Source organism: Grampus griseus (assembly GCF_964374135.1).
Source record: "Grampus griseus genome assembly, chromosome: 20".
NCBI classification, from domain to species: domain Eukaryota; kingdom Metazoa; phylum Chordata; class Mammalia; order Artiodactyla; family Delphinidae; genus Grampus; species Grampus griseus.
The window spans coordinates 24,877,122-24,899,896 of NC_139014.1; the positions used below are offsets into that span (position 1 = coordinate 24,877,122).

Below are 22,775 nucleotides of genomic sequence, written 5' to 3' on the forward strand. Positions count from 1 at the left end.
GAAATAAAATATGCACTATATTCTATATATGCACAAAAAAGAAGAAATAATAAATTGTACATAAAAATTTAAGTTTTAATTACAGGGCTTCACAGAGTAGCTCAGGTTGTTTTTAATAAAAAACTGAGTAGGGGGCAATGCTGCCAGGTAGAAAAGAGAGGTAGAGTAAAATAGGATATGCTTTAGATAACCTACTATTGGGTCCACCAGCCCCATCCCTCCTTATCTCAGAATGGTAACTCTCAATTTTCTCCGGAAAATTAATTAACATTAATTCACACATATCCAGGAGTCAATTCAGCAACAAGTAGCTGGAGTCATGAAGAAGGGTCCCAAGCACACTGTTTAGAACATCCCAACTCCCCTCCCACTTAGAGAAATCTTCACAGCAGAGGTTGACTGTCAACTTTGGCTAAAACTGAAATGCAAGGCAATAGTTATTAGAAAAGCAAGGCAAAAATAGAGGTTTTGAAGACAAGTGGCATGAATCCTTTTAATTCTGTTGGCCTTGAATCCTTCCATATGCAGCTCAAAATCCTTTAAGTATATCCACAAAGCCACTATTCTTAAAGTGGTTGAGATGGCATAAAACAAAGAGGCAAAGAAAATTTTCTAGTGCATTTAACGTCCATGTGTTTCATAACCTAAAAGCATTATTGAAAATTCAGGCAAGGGAATCAGACAGACCCAGGTTCAAATCCAGTCACATACTAGCATGGAATTTGGGACAAATCACTCCATCTTCTCTTTCTAAGCTTCAATCTGTAAAATGGGGGTGGATTATAAGAATTTACTCAGAGGATGAGATGAAAATGCATTTAAACAGTCCCTGATGTAAGACCGGGGTTCAAGTTTTTAGTGATTAGTATAACAGTATGTATATTTCCTCCAATGCCCTCTTCAAGATATGTCTTCTTTCAAGCAAATTCAGTAATGTGTATAAAATTTTGAAGTTAATTAGAGAACAGTTATTCACATTACAAAAAGAGCCAGAGATTTCTCTTAAGCAGCAAACAATGCTTTTGATAAAAGGTGCTTTTAAACAACTTTTTTGTAGCCTATAACAAAGGTTACCTTAGTTAGAAGTAACAGTGGAAAGATTAAGGTTAAATCCTTCAGACTTCCTTTCCCTGAAGGTTTTCAGAATTTACCTTTAAAGGACACCTAGTTCTTTAGCATTGGATAGCTATTTATAATTGCTAATTGAATTGTATTTCTAGTACAGCTGTATAAACACAGAAAAATGTGGGCTAGAATAGAAAAGACCCACATTTTAAAGCAGCCATATCTGTGTTATATAAACCTTCCTTGAGGCAGAACGAAATACAGAGAGCCTATCAGGGCAGAGGATAGAAGCTGCTTAGGACTAAGGGTGGGGACCCTATGAAAATGCTACATGTAAGATCTGCCTTGGTTACTAGAGAGACCCAAATCTCTGCCTTGGTATTTAGGATTTTCCTGAGATCTTTTCTTCTTCCTGGGCTGTCCTTCTCTGAAGGATCAGAAATAGAAAAATTATTATATCTTTTCATTTGAAATTAAGATGTCAGGTTGCTTTTTCTGCTGGAACACATCTTCACTTTTGCTAAATACGTATATGAGAGAAAATATGAAATTTCACTTTACAATGATTTTTTTTCTAGACTGCATATTTTATACATATTTCAATTTAACAATCCTCAACTATTACAAAGGTTAAAACTTCAGTGAAAAAAAAAACGACTATTCATTATTCATCACTATCAACTATTTATGGCACATAAACCTACTCCCCCAAACATGCTTATAATTATCAGCATTGATAAGCACTACCAGTACAGGGCATTGTTCAGGCACTGAACTGAATGGTGTGAAAAGAACCAACAATAGACCTTTACAATCAATTGTTCTTTAACAGTCTTAATATCTACCAAGTACCTGTCTTATTAAAATGTGGTTATTTTTTACATACTGAAAAGGCTGCTATGTAAGCTGTTCCTGTTTTTCAAGAGCTCTATGGTTCCAGCCCTCTGTGGCCAATCTTTTTCCTCCACCACTATATATCAATTCTGTGACACTTCATGCTTAGTGTGTGGTTATGTAAGTTAAAACAGTAATAATCAGGGCTTCCCTGGTGGCGCAGTGGTTGGGAGTCCGCCTGCCGATGCAGGGGACACAGGTTCGTGCCCCGGTCCGAGAAGATCCCACATGCCGCGGAGCGGCTGGGCCCGTGAGCCATGGCCGCTGAGCCTGCGCGTCCGGAGCCTGTGCTCCGCAACGGGAGAGGCTACAGCAGTGGGAGGCCCGCGTACCGGGAAAAAAAAAAAAAAAAAAAAACAGTAATAATCAAACCTCACACGTCAGGAAGAAATTCCAACACCTCCCCAAGAAAGTGTTAAGAACACTAGTCTCCAAAGCAAATGAAACTGAGTGCGGTGGGGTTTTACATTCCTTAAAAGCAACAATATAGGCCCCTACCAGAGGCAGGATAAGAGATCACCCAAACTAGTGAAAGGAAAATGGAAGCTGAAGACTGGAACCATCTGTATCATGGGAAAGACTGGACTAGAAAGGGAAAGAGAGCAATTATTTTTTTCAGGTAACAGTGCATGCATCTATGAAAATTCTATTTATTTAGGTATGTGAACCCCAGAATGACCATGATACACAGCAACAATTTTCACATTAAGGAGATAGAAAGAAACAAAGGAAACATATAAAAGGCTGACAGAAAATCATAAAAAGAAGGTTAAAAAACCCTCAAGTACATTTTCTAAATTGCTTTGAAGAGATTATGTGCTAGAGTTGTTCATCTAAAATACTGAAATTTCATGCAGAAAACCTGTTTTAGAGTCATTTTAAGACATTATAATTTGTTTGTTATTTGTTATGAGCTTGATGCAAATAAGTCCTTTATACTGTATTATAAATGTAGAGACTCTGACCAACAATTTACCAATCCATCATTTCCCAACAGGTAACAAAACAAATTATATCTATTCTCTCATATTAGTACCACGTATACTTTTTATTATGCACACATTAAGTTTTTACTTAACCAGCCAAAGACACAAGTATTGGAACTGCCTTAATAATTACAATATTCTGTGTAACACTAATTCACCACATGAAAACTTAATGCCAGATAAAAGACATTAAAAGTCAACATTTGGTAACTAAGTACATGCTACATGAAATTTAAAGTCTTCTCAAAATAATCCCCAAGGATTATACTAGCTGATTTTCAAAGAGAAATTAAGACACATTTTCTAAGGTTAATTTCTGTATCTCAATATTAGCATGGTAAGAACAACCTAGAAACCCACCTCTGTGTGTCTTTGATGTAATGCATTATATTCCTTCTTCAGTTCTGCTTCTCTTTCTTCAAGTCTGCTAACTGAAATTAAGATACATACACTTAATCAAAACAAAATATAAGAAATTTACTTGAAAATTCTATCTTTAAAACTTGGAATGGGTTATCCATAATCCTTGATAACTAACTTCAGGACTCATTGCTCCATATGAAATTCTTCACAAAGCTAGTGACCTCATTTCATCATCCTTAATAAAACTTTTGGAGAAGGAATAAACAGAATTTTTTAAAAAACTAAACATCTGATTGCTTCTCCTAATATGTATATGTTTATCAGGTCATCCCCCATATAAGTAGGTTTTTAACATGATATAGAATTACCTCTTGGAAAAACACTTTACAAATCTCCTCATAGAAGTTATAACCTGGGACTAGGGTCCAAATCATTGATTTCTAATATTATTCCAGCTCTTTTTCACTACTGAGCAGTATGTGAACACGTCACTATTTATAAGTACTTTCTCTACTTCAGGTCTTAATTTCAGGGACTCATCTTCTTTTATTTAGCTCCCTCTGCTGATGGAGTTTGTGTGAGCCACTACATGGCTCATGGAGCACAACTTTGATACTTTAAAAAAAAAGTTTTTAAGATCCCAAGATATAGAATTTCAGAACAGGATTTCACAGGAGAGAATGGTATCAGAGAGGAGTGATTCTGAGAGAAGATGGAATCCAAGCAGGACCACGAAGAAATTACAGTACCCAAGATAGGTAGTGATGACAGTAGAGCAGGCAGGCACTGTTATCACAGAGAACGGAACACAAAACCGTGGAGGTGGCAAGGAAGAGGGGAGACCAGCCAGCCTGGAGGAGCCCATACTGGCTAAGGAGCAGTGGGAGACAGTCTGCTGGGGAGAAGTAAAGCTGGTGCTAAAGGAGCTTGTCAAGATACTCATTTAAGTCTGTCTGAAAGCATGAGAGCAGTTGTAAATGGTCTCTTGGTATAAGGGTCAGCTAGCTATAAACATGCAAGGCTGTTTGTAAGTGACAGCCAGTGACTGTGCCAGCTGGCTGTAGAAGTAACTACTATGAACTGTAACAGCACATGCATGAATGTTTTCATATGCCTAATATTAACACACCAGACACCATATATCACATAACTTGTGCTGCCTGGTAAACTCATTTTTGGTTTGTGTAGCTTTCTTTGAATATATTGAAAATATACCATTAATTAGGAAACCTGTAGCTTTGACTTTTGATTTGTTTCTAATCAAGCCTATGTGTTGGCTCATTAAATTTGCAACAGTGAGTAAACACACTACAGTATCCATAGAGTCACACTTTATTGTGCCAGGCAAGGCTTGAGGACATGGGCTGCTCATCTTATCTTGTGGTTGAAAGCAATAAAAAGCAAACCTATAAGGCAGCATACTGAAACCATAATAAATTTTAGTGCAGCTTCTGTGATTTTTATTTAAAAACAGGAAATCCAAGCAACTTACCAATTAAATTAATCTAAAAGCATAATCCTAAAGCTACTGAGTGAACTATAAGTATCTTTAATTGCTCATCTGTGTGAATCAAAATTTTCCTGGTATTGTGCAACCAAAACAAAAAAAGGCTGAGACTAAAATAAAATTCCAACTATCATCCATAACCCTCAATTTCAAATTTGTGCTCAACAGTAGAGCCCCCTTACTCTTGTCAACTAACTTGGTATAAATTCATAAGATAAATTTATATCACCATCACTACCACTACTACTAACAGCTAACATTATATAGTACTTGTTAGGTAACATGCACTGTCCTACGTACTTTATATTAACTAACTTGAGCCTGACATTAACCTTATGACGAAAGTTTAATACATTTCATTTTAGAGATAACGAAACTGAAGTAAATAGGGGTTAAGTAACTTGCCCAAATTCACAAAGCTAGTAAATGGCAAAACTACAATTCCTAATGGAAGAGACTAGATCCAGAATCAGCTTTTAATTACCATGGTATTCTGCCTCTCAAGAGATACTCTTTTAATTTGTTTTATATATTGGAGTCAACTTTAAAATTTCACTTTGGGGAAAAAAAGTATAGAGGGTACTCCTTTATTACTTGAAATAAAAACCCCTCTGTCTGGAAAGAACCTAATCACAGATACTACAAAACTCAAAGGTATCAAACTGCCAAGTAAAATATGTACCCAACTTTATTAATCATGATGAAATGCATATTAAAGCCCAAATGTGGGAATTCCCAGGTGGTCTAATGGTTAGAACTCTGTGCTCTCACTGCCGAGGGCCCGGGTTTGATCCCTGGTCGGGGAACTAAGATCCCATAAGCCAGGTGGCATGGCAAACAAACAAACAAAAAAGTAAAAAAACAAAATGCAACACTACTACATACTTGTCAGAATAGCTAAAATTAAAAACATTGTTGGTAAGGAACAAGTTCTGGTAAGGAACTTTTATACACTGCTGGTGGGAGTATAAATTGGTACACCCAATTTGAAAACTGGCAAGATTTAATAAAGTTAATATTTGCCAACCCTGTGACAAAACAAGTTCATTACTATGAAATATGTCTACGTGTCCACCAAAAGGCATTTAAGACAATACTCAAAGCAGCACTATTTGTGCCCCAACCTGGAATCAACCCAAATATCCACCAACAGCAAAATGGATAAATATTCATGCACTGGAATACTATATAATAATGAGAATGAGGAAATTATTGCTGTACAAAACATCATGGACAAATCTCACAAACAGGACATTGAGGAAAAGAAGCAGAAGCAAAAGAATACAAAGTTCATATACATACATAACTAATCTAAAACTAATCTAATGTGTTAGAAGTCAGGATAGTGGTTACCTTTGGGGAGGAGTTATGACCTGATGAATTTACTGTGTATACAGCCCAACCCCACCCCAGTCCAAACATAATGTGTACCCATTCACACAAGCATTTTCCTTGGCTTGAATACTCATCATTCTTTATGTTCTCCAAGAACTCCTATAAATTCAACATATAGCGCAGGATTTAAACAGACTATTCAGAACCATAACAAATAAGCTGTATTGATTCATCATAAAAATGTACAGGGAGATGAGGAAAAAATGTTACCAGATTGGAGAATTATAAAAAGAAATAGGGCTTCCCTGGTGGCGCAGTGGTTAAGAATCCGCCTGCCAATGCAGGGGACACTGGTTCAAGCCCTGGTCCAGGAAGATCCCACATGTCACGGAGCAACTAAGCCCATGTGCCACAACTACTGAGCCTGCACTCTACAGCCCGCGAGCCACAACTGCTAAGCCCGTGTGCTACAACTACTGAAGCCCGTGAACCTACAGCCCGTGCTCCACAAGAGAAGCCACCGCAACGAGAAGCCTGTGCACCGCAACAAAGAGTAGCTCCCACTCGCTGCAACTAGAGAAAGCCCGCGTGCAGCAACAAAGACCCAATGCAGCCAAAAAAATAATAATTTAAAAAAGAAAGAAAGAAAAAATGATTGCCATCATTGGAGGATAAATTGGAATTACTCTTTTGAAGGTCACATTGGTGATATGTATTAAAATAAGCAATGTGTATATCCTTTGACCCACTGTTACTATTCATTTGAAAAGGGCCTAGAACAGGACCTCACACACCTGTGTCTTTCAAATACAACAATTAAAGGTACCGTTAAAATGAATGCAGTATTGGGCTTCCCTGGTGGCGCAGTGGTCGAGAGTCCGCCTACCAATGCAGGGGACATGGGTTCGTGGCCCCGGTCCGGGAAGGTCCCACATGCGGCGGAGAGGCTGGGCCCGTGAGCCATGGCCGCTGAGCCTGCGCGTCCGGAGCCTGTGCTCCGCAAAGGGAGAGGCCACAACAGTGAGAGGCCCGTGTACCACACAAAATAAAATAAAATTAAAAAGTAAAAAAAATAAAATGAATGCAGTATTATCATAAATGCTGACATGGGATGGTGCCTAGAACTTAATGGAAGGATGTTGAATGTTACTGCTATATCTGAAATTTAAAAATATAAAACAATGCATAGTATGATGTCACTAAGATGTCTACAAAGTCAAAACGAACTGATTTTCTCTCCCAAACCTGCTCTTTCCCATAATCTTCTTACTCAGGCAAAAATCTTGCAACTATCCTTTTGCTCTTCTCTTTTCCCACACTGCAATCCATCAGCAAATTCTGTCCAGTTTACCTTCAAAATAAATCTAGAATCTGACAACTTTTTTTTTTTTTTTTTTGCGGTACGCGGGCCTCTCACTGTTGTGGCCTCTCCCGTTGCGGAGCACAGGCTCCGGACGTGCAGGCTCAGCGGCCATGGCTCACAGGCCCAGCCGCTCCACGGCATGTGGGATCTTCCCAGACCGGGGCACAAACCCGTGTCCCCTGCATCGGCAGGCGTACTCTCAACCACTGTGCCACCAGGGAAGCCCTCTGACAACTTTTTACCACTTCTATCACTCCCACCTTGATATAAGACATCATCTCTTGCCTGGATTATTACAATTATCTCCTGACTAGTGTTTCTGCTCTAGTCTCTGCTCCCCTGTGTTTAAATGGTAACTTGGCTGGAGTCAGATAGTGACTGACTGCTCAAAACCCTTCAACAGCTTCCCGTGACAGAAAGAAAGAAAGGAAGGAGTGAGGGAGGGAGTCCTTACTCTGGCCTACAAGACCCTTCAGGATCAGATGTGTCAAGCCACACCACTTTTGTTCCCATGGAGAATTCTTGTCTCCCCACCCAACTGTTACAGACTGAATTGTCTCCGACCCAAATTCATATGTTGAACCCCTAACCAATGTAACTATGTTTGTAAACAGGGCTTTCAAAAGGTAATTAAGGGGAATTCCCTGGTGGTCCAGGGTTAGGACTTGCTCACTGCTGAAGCCTGGGTGCAATTCCTGGTCGGGAACTAAGATCCCACAAGCTGCGCAGCACAGCCAAAAAAATAAATAAATAAAAATAAAATAAAAAGGTAATTAAGGTTAAATGAGATCATAAAGATAGGGTCCTAACTCAATAGGACTGGTATCTTTTTTTAAGAAAAGGAAATGATAACAGAGCTCTTTCTCCCCACACATGCACAGAGAAAAGGTCCTGTGAGAACACAGAGAGAAGGCGGCCATCTGCAACCCAGGGAGAGTGGTCTCAGAAGAAACCAAACCTGCCAGCACTTTCCAGCCTTTAGAACTGTGAGAAAATTAATTTCTGTAATTTAAGCCACCCAGTCTGTGGTATTTTGTTATGGCAGCCCTACAAGAACAATTGATAAATATCATTAAGTTAACCTTTGAGAGAAGCTTTTATACACAATGTTTATCAATTGACTTGGGACAGACAGCTGAGCTTGTAGCTCATAGAAACAGGTCCTGACTGACTTTATGGCAGCTTGCTAACCGACGTTGGTTTGTGTAGCTTTGTTGTAATGTACTACTTAATCGTAAGAATGTGGGAAAGACATAAAGCCCCAAAATACCACTAATTGCCGGAAATCTCCTACCATTTACCTAAATGAACATGATCATTGTTCAAACTGGCTACAAAACTAATAAATTTTTGTAGAAATCTACAAAAATTTCTTAAATTTCTATTAATCACTCTGTCCCCTTAAGCATTTTGTATTATTTCTATCGATAATTCCTTAATCCTCCATTCACAGCTTTTTAATCCATTAGACTTAACGTTCTACTTATTTCCATTTGGCATCATAGTCTTACTTTCACCTCAAAAATAAACTTGATAAACTATCAACCCATTCTCTAATCAACCATTTCATATATTTACTAATCTCATATAAATTATCTATATCTGTATTATTTCTTAGCAAGCCTGTATCATACAAGAAAGGGCATTTAACACATGCAAACCACATATGGTTACATGTGACTTGCCCCGACTGTTATTTTTTTCAATAGATTTTATTTTTTAGAGCAGTTTATGGTTCACAGAAAAAATGAAAGTACAGTTTCCATACATCCCTGCCGCCACACACCCATATCTTCCCCCACTATCTACATCCCACACCAGTGTGGTACATATATTACAGTCAGTAAACCTACACTGACACATCATAATCACCCAAACACTAAAGTTTACATCAGGATTAACTCTTTGTGTTGAATATTCTATAGATTTGGACACATACATAATGACATGTATCCACCATTAGTTTCATACAGAGTAGTTTCATTGCCTTAAAAATCCTCTGTTTGCCACATATTCATCCCTCCCTCCCTCCCTCACTCCCGCCCACTGTCCATTTTAACCATGGTAACACTTATCTTTTTACTGTCTCTATAGTTTTCCCTTTTTCAGATTGGCTTCTTTTACTCTGCCATATCTTTTTGAGGTTCTTCCATGTGTTTTCAGGGCTTGATACATCACTGCTTTTAGCACTGAAAAATATTCCACTGTATGGATGCACCACAGTTTATTCCTGTTATTTTCATAAGTGCTACAGTCTTAAAACTAAAAGCCTGAAATGCTCATCATCTCATCTAAGCACTAAAGTTAATTTTCTTAATCTACAAATATTTTCAGTCAGTACTGCTGCATATTACAAACTTCTATGCTGACAGATGATTTCCATATTTTCACTGTTCTTAATACAAAATAAATCACAAGTACACTTAAATCAAGCTCTCTCTCAGCTTTCTGTATGAATACATGTTACCTATTACAGTATTCAACACAACTAATTTTATTTTTTAAGGCAGCAAAAGATCCAGGCTAAAACTAGAACTGACAACACTGTACTTTACATCAGCCTATTAGTCTGATGCATCACTGTTGTATTCTGATTTTCTCTCACCTGTAACTATGTTTTTAAGAATGTTCCACCCAAAAGCTGCAGAAACTGTGCACTCTCTTCAACTGCACATGAAACATTCTCCAGGATAGATCACGTGTTATGCCACAAAACAAGTCTCAGTAAACTTAAAAACACTGAAGTCGTATCAAGCCGCTTTTCCAACCACAGTGCTATGAGACTTGAAATCAACTACAAGAAAAAAACCACAAAAAATACAAACATGTGGAAGCTAAACAAATGCTACTAAGCAACCAATGGGTCAATGAAGAAATCAAAGAGGAAGTAATGAAAATGGAAACATAATACTCCAAGACCTGAAAATGGAAACATAACATTCCAAAATCTATGGGAGACAGCAAAAATAGTTCTAAGAGGGAAATTCAAGAAACAAGAAAAATCTCAAATAAACAATATAATCTTACACCTAAAGGAACTGGAAAAAGAAAAACAAAAACCAATGTGAAGAGAAAGAAGGAAATAATAAAGATTAGAGTGGAAATAGGGACCTTCAAGATGGCGGAGGAGTGAGACGTGGAGATCACCTTCCTCCCCACAAATACATCTACATGTGGAACAACTACAAAACACCTACTGAACGCTGGCAGAACACCTCAGATGTCCCCATGTCCCTGGGTAGGGCAAAAGAAAAAAAGGAAAAACAGAATAGGGACAAGACCTGCACCTCTGGGAAGGAACTGTGAAGGAGGAAAAGTTTCCACACACTAGGAAGCCACTTCATTGGCAGAGATGGGGGTGGGCGGGGGGAAGCTTTGGAACCACGGAGGAGAGCGCAGCAAAAGGGGTGCAGAGGGAAGAGCGGAGAGATTCCCGCAAAAGGGATCAGAGCTGACCAGCATTCACTAGCCTCAGAGACTTGTTTGCTCACTCGCCAGGGCGGCTGGGAGCTGAGGCTCCGGCTTCGGAGGTCAGATCCCAGGGAGAGGACTGCGGTTGGCTACGTGAACACAGCCTGAAAGGGGCTAGTGCGCCACAGCTAGCAGGGAGGGAGTCCGGGAAAAAGTCTGGAACTGCCTAAGAAGCAAGAGACCACTGTTTGGGGTGCGTGAGGAGAGGGGATTCAGAGCACCACCTAAACAAGCTCCAGAGATGGGCGCAAGACGCGGCTATGAGCTCGGACACCAGAGATGGGCATGAAATGCTAAGGCTGCTGCTGCAGCCACCAAGAAGCCTGTGTATAAGCACAGGTCACTATCCACACCTCCCCTCCTGGGAGCCTGTGTTGTCCGCCATGCCAGGGTCCCATGATCCACAGACAACTTCCCCAGGAGAACACACACCGTGCCTCAGGCTGGTGCAACGTCATGCCGTCCTCTGCCGCCACAGGCTCGCCCCGCATTCCATACCTCTCCCTCCCCAGAGCCTGAGTAAGCCAGAGCCCCCTAATCAGCTGCTCCTTTAACCCCGTCCTGTCTGGGCAGGGAACAGATGCCCTCTGGCGACCTACACACAGAGGCGGGGCCAAATCCAAAGCTGAACCCCAAGAGCTGTGTGAACAAATAAGAGAAACGGAAATTTCTCCCAAAAGCCTCAGGAGCAGCGGATTAAATCTCCACAATCAACTTGATGTACCCTGCATGTGTGGAATACCTGAACAGACAACGAATCAACCCAACAGTGAGGCGGTGGACTTTGGGAGCAAGGATATATATATATATATTTTTTTACTTTTTCTCTTTTTGTGTGTATGTGTATGCTTCTTTGTGTGATTTTGTCTGTATAGCTTTGCTTTTACCATTTGTCCTAGGGTTCTGTCTGTCCGTTTTGTTTGTTTGATTTTTCTTTTCTTACTTTTTAATATTTTTTACTTTTAAGAATTATGTTTTATTATATTCCATTTAAGTTTTTTCTTTCTTTTTTTATCCCTCTTCTTCTGAGCCATGTGACTGACAGGGTCTTGGTGCTCCGGCAGGGTGTCAGGCCTGTGCCTCTGAGGTGGGAGAGCCGAGATCAGGACATTGGTCCACCAGAGACCTCCCAGCTCCACGTAATATCAAATGGCAAAAGCTCTCCCACAGATCTCCATCTCGACGTTAAGACCAACCTCCACTCAACAACCAGCAAGGTACAGTGCTGGACACCCTATGCCAAACAACTAAGCAAGACAGGAACACACCACCACCCATTAGCAGAGAGGCTGCCTAAAATCATAATAAGTTCACAGACACCCCAAAACACACCACTGGACACGGTCCTGCTCACCAGAAAGACAAGTTCCAGCCTCATCCAGCAGAAAACAGGCACCAGTACCCTCAACCAGGAAGCCTACACAACTCACTGAACCAACATTTCGCACTGGGGGCAGACACCAAAGAAAGCAATGGGAACTACGAACCTGCAGCCTGCAAAAATGAGACCCCAAACAAAGTAAGTTAAGCAAAATGGGAAGACAGAGAAATACACAGCAGATGAAGCATCAAGGTAAAAAAACCCCACCAGACCAAACAAATGAAGAGGAAACAGGCAGTCTGCCTGAAAAAGAATTCAGGTAATGATAATAAAGATGATCCAAAATCTTGGAAATAGAATGGAGAAAATACAAGAAAAGTTTAACAAGGACCTAGAAGAACTAAAGAGCAAACAAACAATGATGAACAACACAATAAATGAAATTAAAAATTCTCTAGAAGGAATCAATAGCAGAATAACTGAGGCAGAAGAATGGATAAGTGACCTGTAAGATAAAATAGTGGAAATAACTACCACAGAGCAGCATAAAGAAAAAAGAATGAAAAGAATAGAGGACAGTCTCAGAGACCTCTGGGACAACATTAAATGCACCAACACTCGAATTATAGGGGTCCCAGAAGAAGAAGAGAAAAAAAAAAGGGACTGAGAAAATACTTGAAGAGATTATAGTTGAAAACTTCCCTAACATGGGAAAGGAAATAGTCAATCAACTCCAGAAAGCGCACAGAGTCCCATACAGGATAAATCCAAGGAGAAACACACCAAGATACATATTAATCAAACTATCAAAAATTAAATACAAAGAAAAAATATTAAAAGCAGCATGGGAAAAGCAACAAATAACATACAAGGGAATCCCCATAAGGTTAACAGCTGATCTTTCAACAGAAACTCTGCAAGCCAGAAGGGAGTGGCAGCACATATTTGAAGTGAAGAAAGGGAAAAACTGATAACCAAGATTACTCTACCCAGCAAGGATCTCATTCAGATTCGACGGAGAAATTAAAACCTTTACAGACAAGCAAAAGTTAACACAATTCAGCACCACCAAACCAGCTTTACACCAAATGCTAAAGGAACTTCTCTAGGCAGGAAACAGAAGAGAAGGAAAAGACCTACATTAACAAACCCAAAACAATTAAGAAAATGGTAAAAGGAACATACATACAGATAACTACCTTAAACGTAAATGGATTAAATGCTCCAACCAAAAGACATAGACTGGCTGAATGGATACAAAAACAAGACCGTATATATGCTGTCTACAAGAGACCCACTTCAGACCTAGGGACACATACAGACTGAAAGTGAAGGGATGGAAAAAGATATTCCATGCAAATGGAAACCAAAAGAAAGCTGGAGTAACAATTCTCATATCAGACAAAACAGACTTTAAAATAAAGACTATTACAAGAGACAAAGACGACACTACATAATGATCGAGGGATCAATCCAAGAAGAAGATATAACAATTGTAAATATTTATGCACCCAAGATAGGAACATCTCAATACATAAGGCAAATGTTAACAGCCATAAAAGGGGAAATCGACAGTAACACAATCATAGTAGGAGACTTTAACACCCCACTTTCACCAATGGACAGATCATCCAAAATGAAAATCAATAAGGAAACACAAGCTTTAAATGATACATTAAACAAGATGGACTTAATTGATATTTATAGGACATTCCATTCAAAAACAACAGAATACACTTTCTTTTCAAGTGCTCATGGAACATAATCCAGGATAGATCATATCTTGGGCCACAAATCAAGCCCTGGTAAATTTGAGAAAACTGAAATCGTATCAAGTATCTTTTCCAACCACAACGCTATGAGGCCACAACAGTGAGAGGCCCGCGTACCGCAAAAAAAAAACCCAAAAAACACAAGGAGACATCATTTCATACCTGTGAGAATTGACTATTATCAAAAAGAAAAGAAATAAGTGTTGGAAAGGATGTGGAGAAAAGAGAACCCTTGTATACTGCTGATGGGAATGTAAATTGGTATAGCCACTATGGAAAACAGTACGGAGGTTCCCCAAAAAATAAAAAACAGAACTACCATACAATCCAGTAATTCACTTATGAATACTTATCTCAAGATAATGAAAACACTAATTCCAAAAGGTATATGCACCCTAATGTCCATGGCAGCATTATTTACAGTAGCTAAGATATGGAAGCAACCTAAGTGCCCATTAACAGATGAATGGATAAAGATGTGGCATATATATATATATATATATATATATATATATATATATATATATATATGAATGAATGAAGTGGAATATTGCTCAGCCATAGAAAGAATGAAATCTTGCCATTTATGACAACATGAATGAACCTAAGAGGATATTACCCTAAGTGAAATAGACAGAGAAAGACAAGTACCGTATGATCTCACTTATATGTAGGATCTAAAAACAAAAGAAATATAACAAAACAGAAATAGACTCTTAGATACAGAGAATAAACTACTGCTTGCCAGAGGGAAGGGTGGTAGCGGAGGAGTGAAATAAGTGAAGGGGATTAAGAGGTACAAACTTCCAGTTATAAAATAAATAAGTCATGGGGATGTAATTATAACAAAGAGAATATAGTCAATAATATTTTAATAAGTTTGTACGGTGACAGACAGTAACGACTTATAGTGGTGATCATTTTGTGATACATAAAAATATCAAATCATTATGCTGCACACCTGAAACTAATATATTTTAAGTCAATTATACTTCAAAATTAATGAAATGGTAATAAGCTTCTCTAGAATAAGTATTATATATTTCCATCTTCCTCTTCACTCCAGTACAACTACTTAGTCTACTTACTCGAGGCCCTAAAATAATTTATTTCTCTATCCCATTAAAATTAAATAGGTTTTGGGACTTCCCTGGTGGCAGAGGAGCTAAGAATCTACCTGCCAATGCAGGGGACATGGGTTCAATCCCTGGTCTGGGAAGATCTCACATGCCACGGAGCAACTAAGCCAGTGCACCACAACTACTAAGCCTGCACTCTAGAGCCCACAAGCCACAACTACTGAGCCTACACACCACAAATACTGAAGCCCGCACACCCTAGAGCCCATGTGCTGCAACTACTGAAGCCCGTGTGCCTAGAGCCCATGCTCTGCAACAAGAGAAACCACCGCAATGAGAAGCCCACGCACCGCAACAAAGAGTAGCCCCCACTCACTGCAACTAGAGAAAGCCTGTGTGCAGCAACAAAGACCCAACACAGACACACACACACACACACAAATTAAGTAGGTTTTTTCTTTTGTATAGTTACATCCAGATGTATTATACAAATCAAAACAAGACCACTAATATATTACCAGTTAACTAGTAGACAACCATATTCAAAAGAATATGATTCAAAGATAGTTCAAATATTAAGTTATCTACTTCTCCACTTATGAACTAGTAACTAGACACATCAGGATGCCAATGAGAAACCCAAGGGATATCTTCCCAAAGTGGATGTTCACTGTATTCAACTCTACAAAACTAGGTAGGCTTTCAGACAGCCAAGGAAGAGTTTTGGTTGATTCTAGTTCTGAGACCAGCAGGATAAACAGGCAATTAAAGGGGTCGGGGGTGGCCATAAAATGTAGTATATATCCATATAATGGAATATTATTCTTAAAAAGTCTTAAAAAGGAATTAAGTAACGATACACGCTAAAACGTAGATGAACCTTATGCTAAGCGAAAGAAGCCAGTCACAAAAGACCATATATTATATGATTTCAAATTCCAGAATAGGCAAATCCATAGAGACAGAAAGCAGATTAGTGGGTACTAAGGGCTGAGGGAAAGCCAGGAACCATGAGTGCTAACAGGTATGGTGTTTCTTTTTGGAATGATGGTGTTCTAGAATTTGAGGGTGATGATAGTCGTACAACTTTATGAATATACTAAAAACCACTGAATTGTATACTCTAAAATGGTGGATTTTATGGTATGGAAATTACATTTTTTTAAAGGGGCAGCAGGAAGTGTCATTCAAAGTCTATTCCTTAACATAAGCATCGGAAAATTGCATCTCAATTTAACAGTAACCTATTTTTTTAAAGTAAAAGTCAGGAAGTTAAGGGAACAAAAAAGAAAATCTCAACACTTAGTAAATGTTTGTTGAATAAATGAATGAATATTCAGTGAAGAGTTTTAAAGCAATAATAAAAATTAAACCAGAGTAACCCTGAAGTTATTAAAAAATCAGATGAGAGTACAAATCATAAATGCTATATTTTCATTAAAGTTTCCTCACCTTCTCTTCCTCAGGTTATTCACAGTAGAAAGAATAGGCACATGATTGCTAAGCTTTAGTTACATTCCCTCCCTTGCCTCAACACTTGAGCAAAATCATGTACCACCTACTAAGGCTGTTAGGCTAAGGCAAAGACTAGCCGATACTAACCAAAGCAGTTTCTCTTTTTCTTGGGACACATAGCTAGACTATATATCCCAGCCTCTGTAAGTGAGCTTCTAACTGAGTTATATAGCCAATGAAGTAGAAGTGAAAGCTATGTGTGCTACTCCTAGGCCTGGCCCAATAAAAACCTTCCACACACAATCCTCCATTCTCTTTCCCCTTCCTCCAACTCAATGTAGGTATGACAAACTCAGAGCAAAGTTGGAAAGGGCCTGTGTCTCCAAAGGAGCCACCCATGTATCAGAAACATCCAATTTAAATTTCACATAGGGAGGAAATTCCCTGGCGGTCCAGTGGTTAAGACTCAGCGTTTTCAGTGTTGTGGCCTGGGTTCAATCCCTGGTTTGGGAAGTAAGATCCTACAAGCCCCGCGCAGTGCAGCCAATCAATCAATCAATCAATATAAAGAAAGTAAGAAGTTTCACATGAACAAGAAATAACATAACATCTGAATCATTATATATGTCTTTTGCAGCTTGTTTGCTACAGCAACTAGAGTTACCTTAACTCATACATTAGCTTGTAAACACACATTAAAAACCTTCTAAAAGGCATTCTAAATTATCAAAGGCGTGTCACTTCATGGTGCTTAAGAATAGTTTATATCTTTGTTATTCTGGATGATTTTCTGAATGTTGTTTTGGCCATTATTTTCTCCAACCTAACATCTCCAGCAAGTATCTTGACAGAAATTATCTATGTCTTCCCACATTTCATGTTTTCTTTATCTGTACTGTGATTCTGAATATTAGTATTATATTTTTAGGTATATGAGTTAACCACCAAGATCATATAAAACAAATTCAGAACCTCTCACTCTTTTCTTAAAATACTTACATCAGTACAACAACACAGTCAATGGACTCAAGTTTTCTCAAGGCCTAAGTCACATGAGATGGTATAGTGTTTAACTGAAAAGTACCTTTAAATGCTGGGAAGAGCCTTATCTTCAAAGTCCTGTATGCCACCCAGTAATCAGTCAGGGGAAAAGAAAGAGAAGTAGAAGGGAAGGGAAAGTTGGGAAAGGAAGGCCCACCAGGGCAAAGATGGTAGACATCCCCCAAAAACCTCAAGTATCATAAAGTTAACCTATACCTATACTGTTGTATTATATCTGAAATGTTTAAACAAGAAAAGATCGTTTCTTGTTTAATAGTTCCCATGTGAACCCAAACCTCAAAATGATCTCAGGAAAAATCCTCAAATCATATGATTTTACTCAAACTAGCTACAACCTGAGATTAACTTGAAATAAACAAGATTCTGCTCATCCTTCCTATTCCCAAACAACAGATAATCTGCCAATTTTTTTAAGCTGCTAATATTCTAGGGAGAAAAAAAAATCAAACAAATCAAGGCATTGAAAACAATAAGGGGGTGGGGGAAAGATAAAAGAAGAATCAAAAGACTAATTCAAAATGTTCCCCTTATAATAGCTAATGAAGATACTTCAGCCTCATTTCAGATGCTCTTTCTTTCCATTCATCTTTCCAAAGAGCAAGAGGATATGATTAAGGCAGGAAGAGCCACCTGCTCTACCTGCTCAAAATCAGAGCTTACCTCCTTAGATTGATGGCCTTTGCCAAGTTTGGAACACCTTCCATCTCTGTTGTCTTCTGCCCCATCAGACTGCTGATAGGCCTATGGGGGGAAGAAAGAGAAACAGACCTTCTAGAATGCCATATCCAACTCGTTATTTGCCTTCTCAAAAGGAATCATCAGTTCTTACTAATCGAGGAAGGCAGATAATCCAACTGTTACTTGGCCTCAGAAGATTGACATTGGTCTTCCAGAAGCTTTCCTTAAACAAGTTAGCATCAAACGTCTCAACAGGTAAGCAAGAATCAAGTGCTCACTTAAGAGCAAATAAATCACAGACACAACCACATCAAAACAGCAATAAAAACCTCTGCTCTGCCAACTAAGTCCTTCACCATGTCCCTAAACTTAAAAAGATTTTTCAGACAGACATTATATGCCACCTAAAGTCTATGTAGGGAGAGTCCATGCTTTCCCTCAGCACATATTCCCATGTATCACCTTCACGGTCAAGAAATACTTCCTCATGATCAACCAAAAACAACAAATTCATTTTCTCTGATTTAATCTTCCAAATTTACAAAAAAACAACTTGGTATCTTCCTTACTCATTCCTTTGTTTGAAGAATAACCAAATCACTCATGTTTATTCTGTTCTCTAAGCTAAATCACCATCAATACTCTAACTCTTACTCATAAAATTAATTTTCCATGAAACCTTTAGTTCTAGATATTAATTATGAACTACAACCTTAAGTTTCTTAGTAAACAACAGTAGACTTCAGAAATGAACAGTCCAAATACAGATAATAAAACATAAAACAGGTCTGAAGACCACATAGATATTACCTAATGAAGCAGAAGTAATAAAATGTTAGTGTTTGCATAAATTATCTTGTGCCCAATTATCTGCTTTCCCTCTCATACACAAGCTCTTTAAAAAAAAATCCTTGGGCTTCCCTGGTGGCACAGTGGTTAAGAATCTGCCTGCCAATGCAGGGGACACGGGTTCGAGCCCTGGTCCGGAAAGATCCCACATGGTGCGGAGCAACTAAGCTCTGCCCCACAACTACTGAGCCTGCACTCTACAGCCCATAAGTCACAACTACTGAGCCCACGTGCCACAACTACTGAAGCTCACGTGCCTAGAGCCCATGCTCCGCAACAAAAGAAGCCACCGCAATGAGAAGCCCGCGCACTGCAAGGAAGAGTAGCCCCCACTCACAGCAACTAGAGAAAGCCCGCACACGCAACAACAAAGACGCAACGCAGCCAAAAAAAAAAAAAAACTTACATAAAGTTTATTAAATATATAGATATTCTTAATATCGCAAAGATATTAGATTCAAGTTAAATGAACTAAAAAACTAACTTTCTATATAACAAATTTTATTTTTGTAACTTTTTAAAATAAGGAGATATAAATCTGAATCTCCTCAAGCTGCCTTAATAAGAAGTATGCTTTCAACAAAAATACAAGTCATCAGTTGTCTACTTTCATCATTCTAAAAATAATGTAGAAAGGGACTGCCTCTTGACACGATAAAATTAAAATGAAAGAAGTAACCTATTACAGTATTATGGAAATTCTGAGAGTATTAACATTCTTTGCCAATTGCAAAGTACAGTAAAGGAGTTAATAAAGCTTTTTATTTGCCTGAAGGTATTTTTTAAAATAACTTAAAAAATAGTGACAGAAAATATTTAGGCCCTCTCAACTATTAACTTTGGTGTGAAGCTACACCTGTTAACTGAAAAAGATTATTTTTCTTCTGTGTTGTGAAAATTCTCAATTTATCAATAACATCACTAACACAGCCCTTGCTTATAAATAACTCCCAAATCTGAAGTATGTTTTAAGCCATTTATTCCTTTAAAATTAAAAACAAGTTTATGATTATACTACCTTCTCATTATTTTCCATTATTTTCTAATGGTGTGCTAATTCTTATGACCAAAAAGGAGAGTTTTCCATCTAATAACGTGTTTCAAGGTAAAGGCTTGAAGGTATTTTATTAGACTAAAATCTATACTAAGTTTAAAAAGCAAACGAATGTTATATGGGAGATGGGAAGTGTAGAAAGGTCAGAGTATAAAACTCTAGCACAAATGTCTTCAGGTGTCAAAAATATTTTTCCATTTAACTTATTTATTTATTTATTTGGCTGCGTTGGGTCTTCATTGCTGCTTGCAGGCTTTCTCTAGTTGCAGCGAGCGGGGGCTACTCTTCGTTGCAGTGCTCAGGCTTCTCACTGTGGTGGCTTCTCTTGCTGCAGAGCACGGGCTCTAGGCGCACGGGCTTCCGTAGTTGTGGCTCGTGGGCTCCAGAGCACAGGCTCAGTATTTGTGACACATGGGCTTAGTTGCTCCGTGGCATGTGGCATCTTCCCGGACCAAGGCTCGAACCCGTGTCCCCTGCATTGGCAGGAGGATTCTTAACCACTGAGCCACTAGGGAAGTCCCCATTTAATTTTTAAAAATGGATTTTCATTCAAAGGAAGAAAGGGCAGATTCAGAGATTATTTAAGTAGCTTAAAATCACTGCCATCTAAATCTTGCCATCTTCTCCACAATTCAAGGAAAAGGTCATCTCTTATAAACTCAAGTAGCTTGAGGGCAACAGAATTTTCCCAAGAGAAAATCAAATAGATAATAAACGGTTTTCTACATCAGCTCTGGGTGTTAATATGTTGTAAATAATGATGCAAATTCATAAGTTATGATAAATAATGTGGAATTTGCTACTAATTCTTCCTTCCCCAATTCTGTTCATATAAAAAATGACCAAACACTACTAAATACCAAGAACCACTACAATGTTCATATTCCTTGCCCTACTTCTGTAACTATATCCTAAGAAAATTACCGAAAGAGGGCAATCTACAGGTGTGAAAAAATATTCACTGTAATATGATTCACTACACTGGAAAAAATGTCCAACCAACCAACAGAAATTTTTTGAGTTTTTAAAAAACTTCGCCTATATTTATTTTTACCAATTCATTCATTCCTTAATTCCACAAAGGATTTGAGATAGTTTACAAGAACATATCTTAACAATTCACTATATATGTATAAAATGTGGAACAGGAAAAAAACAATTTAAATATGCCACCCAAGTAAGGCCCAAACCAGTTGTTATGGTTGTACTTCAAAATTTGTTCTGAGTTTCTGAGTAGCCAAGTTAAAAAAACAAAGTAGCCATTAAATAATTCTCATTAGAGAAAAGGAGAAAGCACACACAGTTCCTCAGGGAAAACAAGAATTGTTAATAGACGGCAGAGCTTCTGGATGATGGGTGTTGACACATTTAAAAAATAAAGATTATACAATAAGGAAAACACTTATGATAATGTTAAAGGAAAGATGCAAAATTATATATACACTCTGCAGTGATATAAAAGCATGGTACATATGGAAAAGACAAGACGGTCATACACATAACCTTTTTCCCCACAAAACTATGATTTCTTTGACTGTAATGACCACATCATATTCTTCTGTGCCAAAACCATGCCTAGAGGCTGAATGCTAGGCAGATAGTAGTAGTTTTTTTATTTTTAACATATTAAAATGTCTGTATTTACTTAAGATAGTATTTGGCTTACAAGAATAGAAATAATCAGTATATAACAGAAATAATGAATATAAAAAGTATTTTCTGATGAAGAACTCATTGCTGCCACACTATGAATGGCCAGGTTGACTGCTTACACCTTACATAGCTGAAAAGCACTAAGGGCCTCAATCCACAACTTCCTTATTCCACTCCACATATATTTCAGATTCTTCCTTAAGGCGTACAAGATGTTAACTACCAAGAAGTATTACTATTATACCCAGATAAGGAACAATATGTGGCCTTTTAAAAATTGCTTTATTTATGTTGGAAAAGCCAAAATAATTCTTATGTAGTTCAAATTTTGAAAAGAGAGCAACCAGATATCTCCAAAATCAAACATGACCATAAAATTATAATAAATTTTTTATATCATCAAAAATTTAAAAATCATACCACAACAACCTGATAGATTCCATACCATTAAAAGCTGTCAAGTGTGTTCTTTAATTCAGTTCCTATTTCTTGACTTTTCTTGCTTCTCAAATAGCAAGTAACTACAACCAAAATTTCCCCTTTTGACATAAGAAGTAGTCCCAAAGCAGAACTTGGACTTTCATTGTGGCTACTTCTTAAAAGGGATATGTGCCCTAAAACACATCAATCAGAAATGACAGTCTTTTAAAGTTAAAGACTCTAACACATTTATAAAAACAAACATGGAAATTGGACGATATTGTTATCATACGGCACTCAAAAAATAGTACTAAACACAAAAAACTGCACGCATCCTTCCTCTCTATAGGTATCATCATCAGTAGTTTCTTTGGCCTTAAATGCTTATTTAAATACAGATGTTCAGAACACTAAAAAACACATTTAAAACATTTAAAAACTTAAAAAA

At 38.1% G+C, this 22,775-nt stretch overlaps 1 protein-coding gene across 7 annotated transcripts in view; it reads right to left on the reverse strand.

The window, feature by feature from the left end:
• Nucleotides 1–22,775, reverse strand: part of SPAG9 (sperm associated antigen 9) — a 142,667-nt gene that overhangs the window by 70,495 nt on the left and 49,397 nt on the right. For all 7 annotated transcript variants that reach the window (XM_082678430.1, XM_082678429.1, XM_082678427.1 and 4 more), the window contains exon 3: nt 3,306–3,376. In XM_082678430.1, coding sequence (XP_082534556.1) covers nt 3,306–3,376 — 71 coding nt within the window. The remainder of the gene's footprint in view (nt 1–3,305; nt 3,377–22,775) is intronic.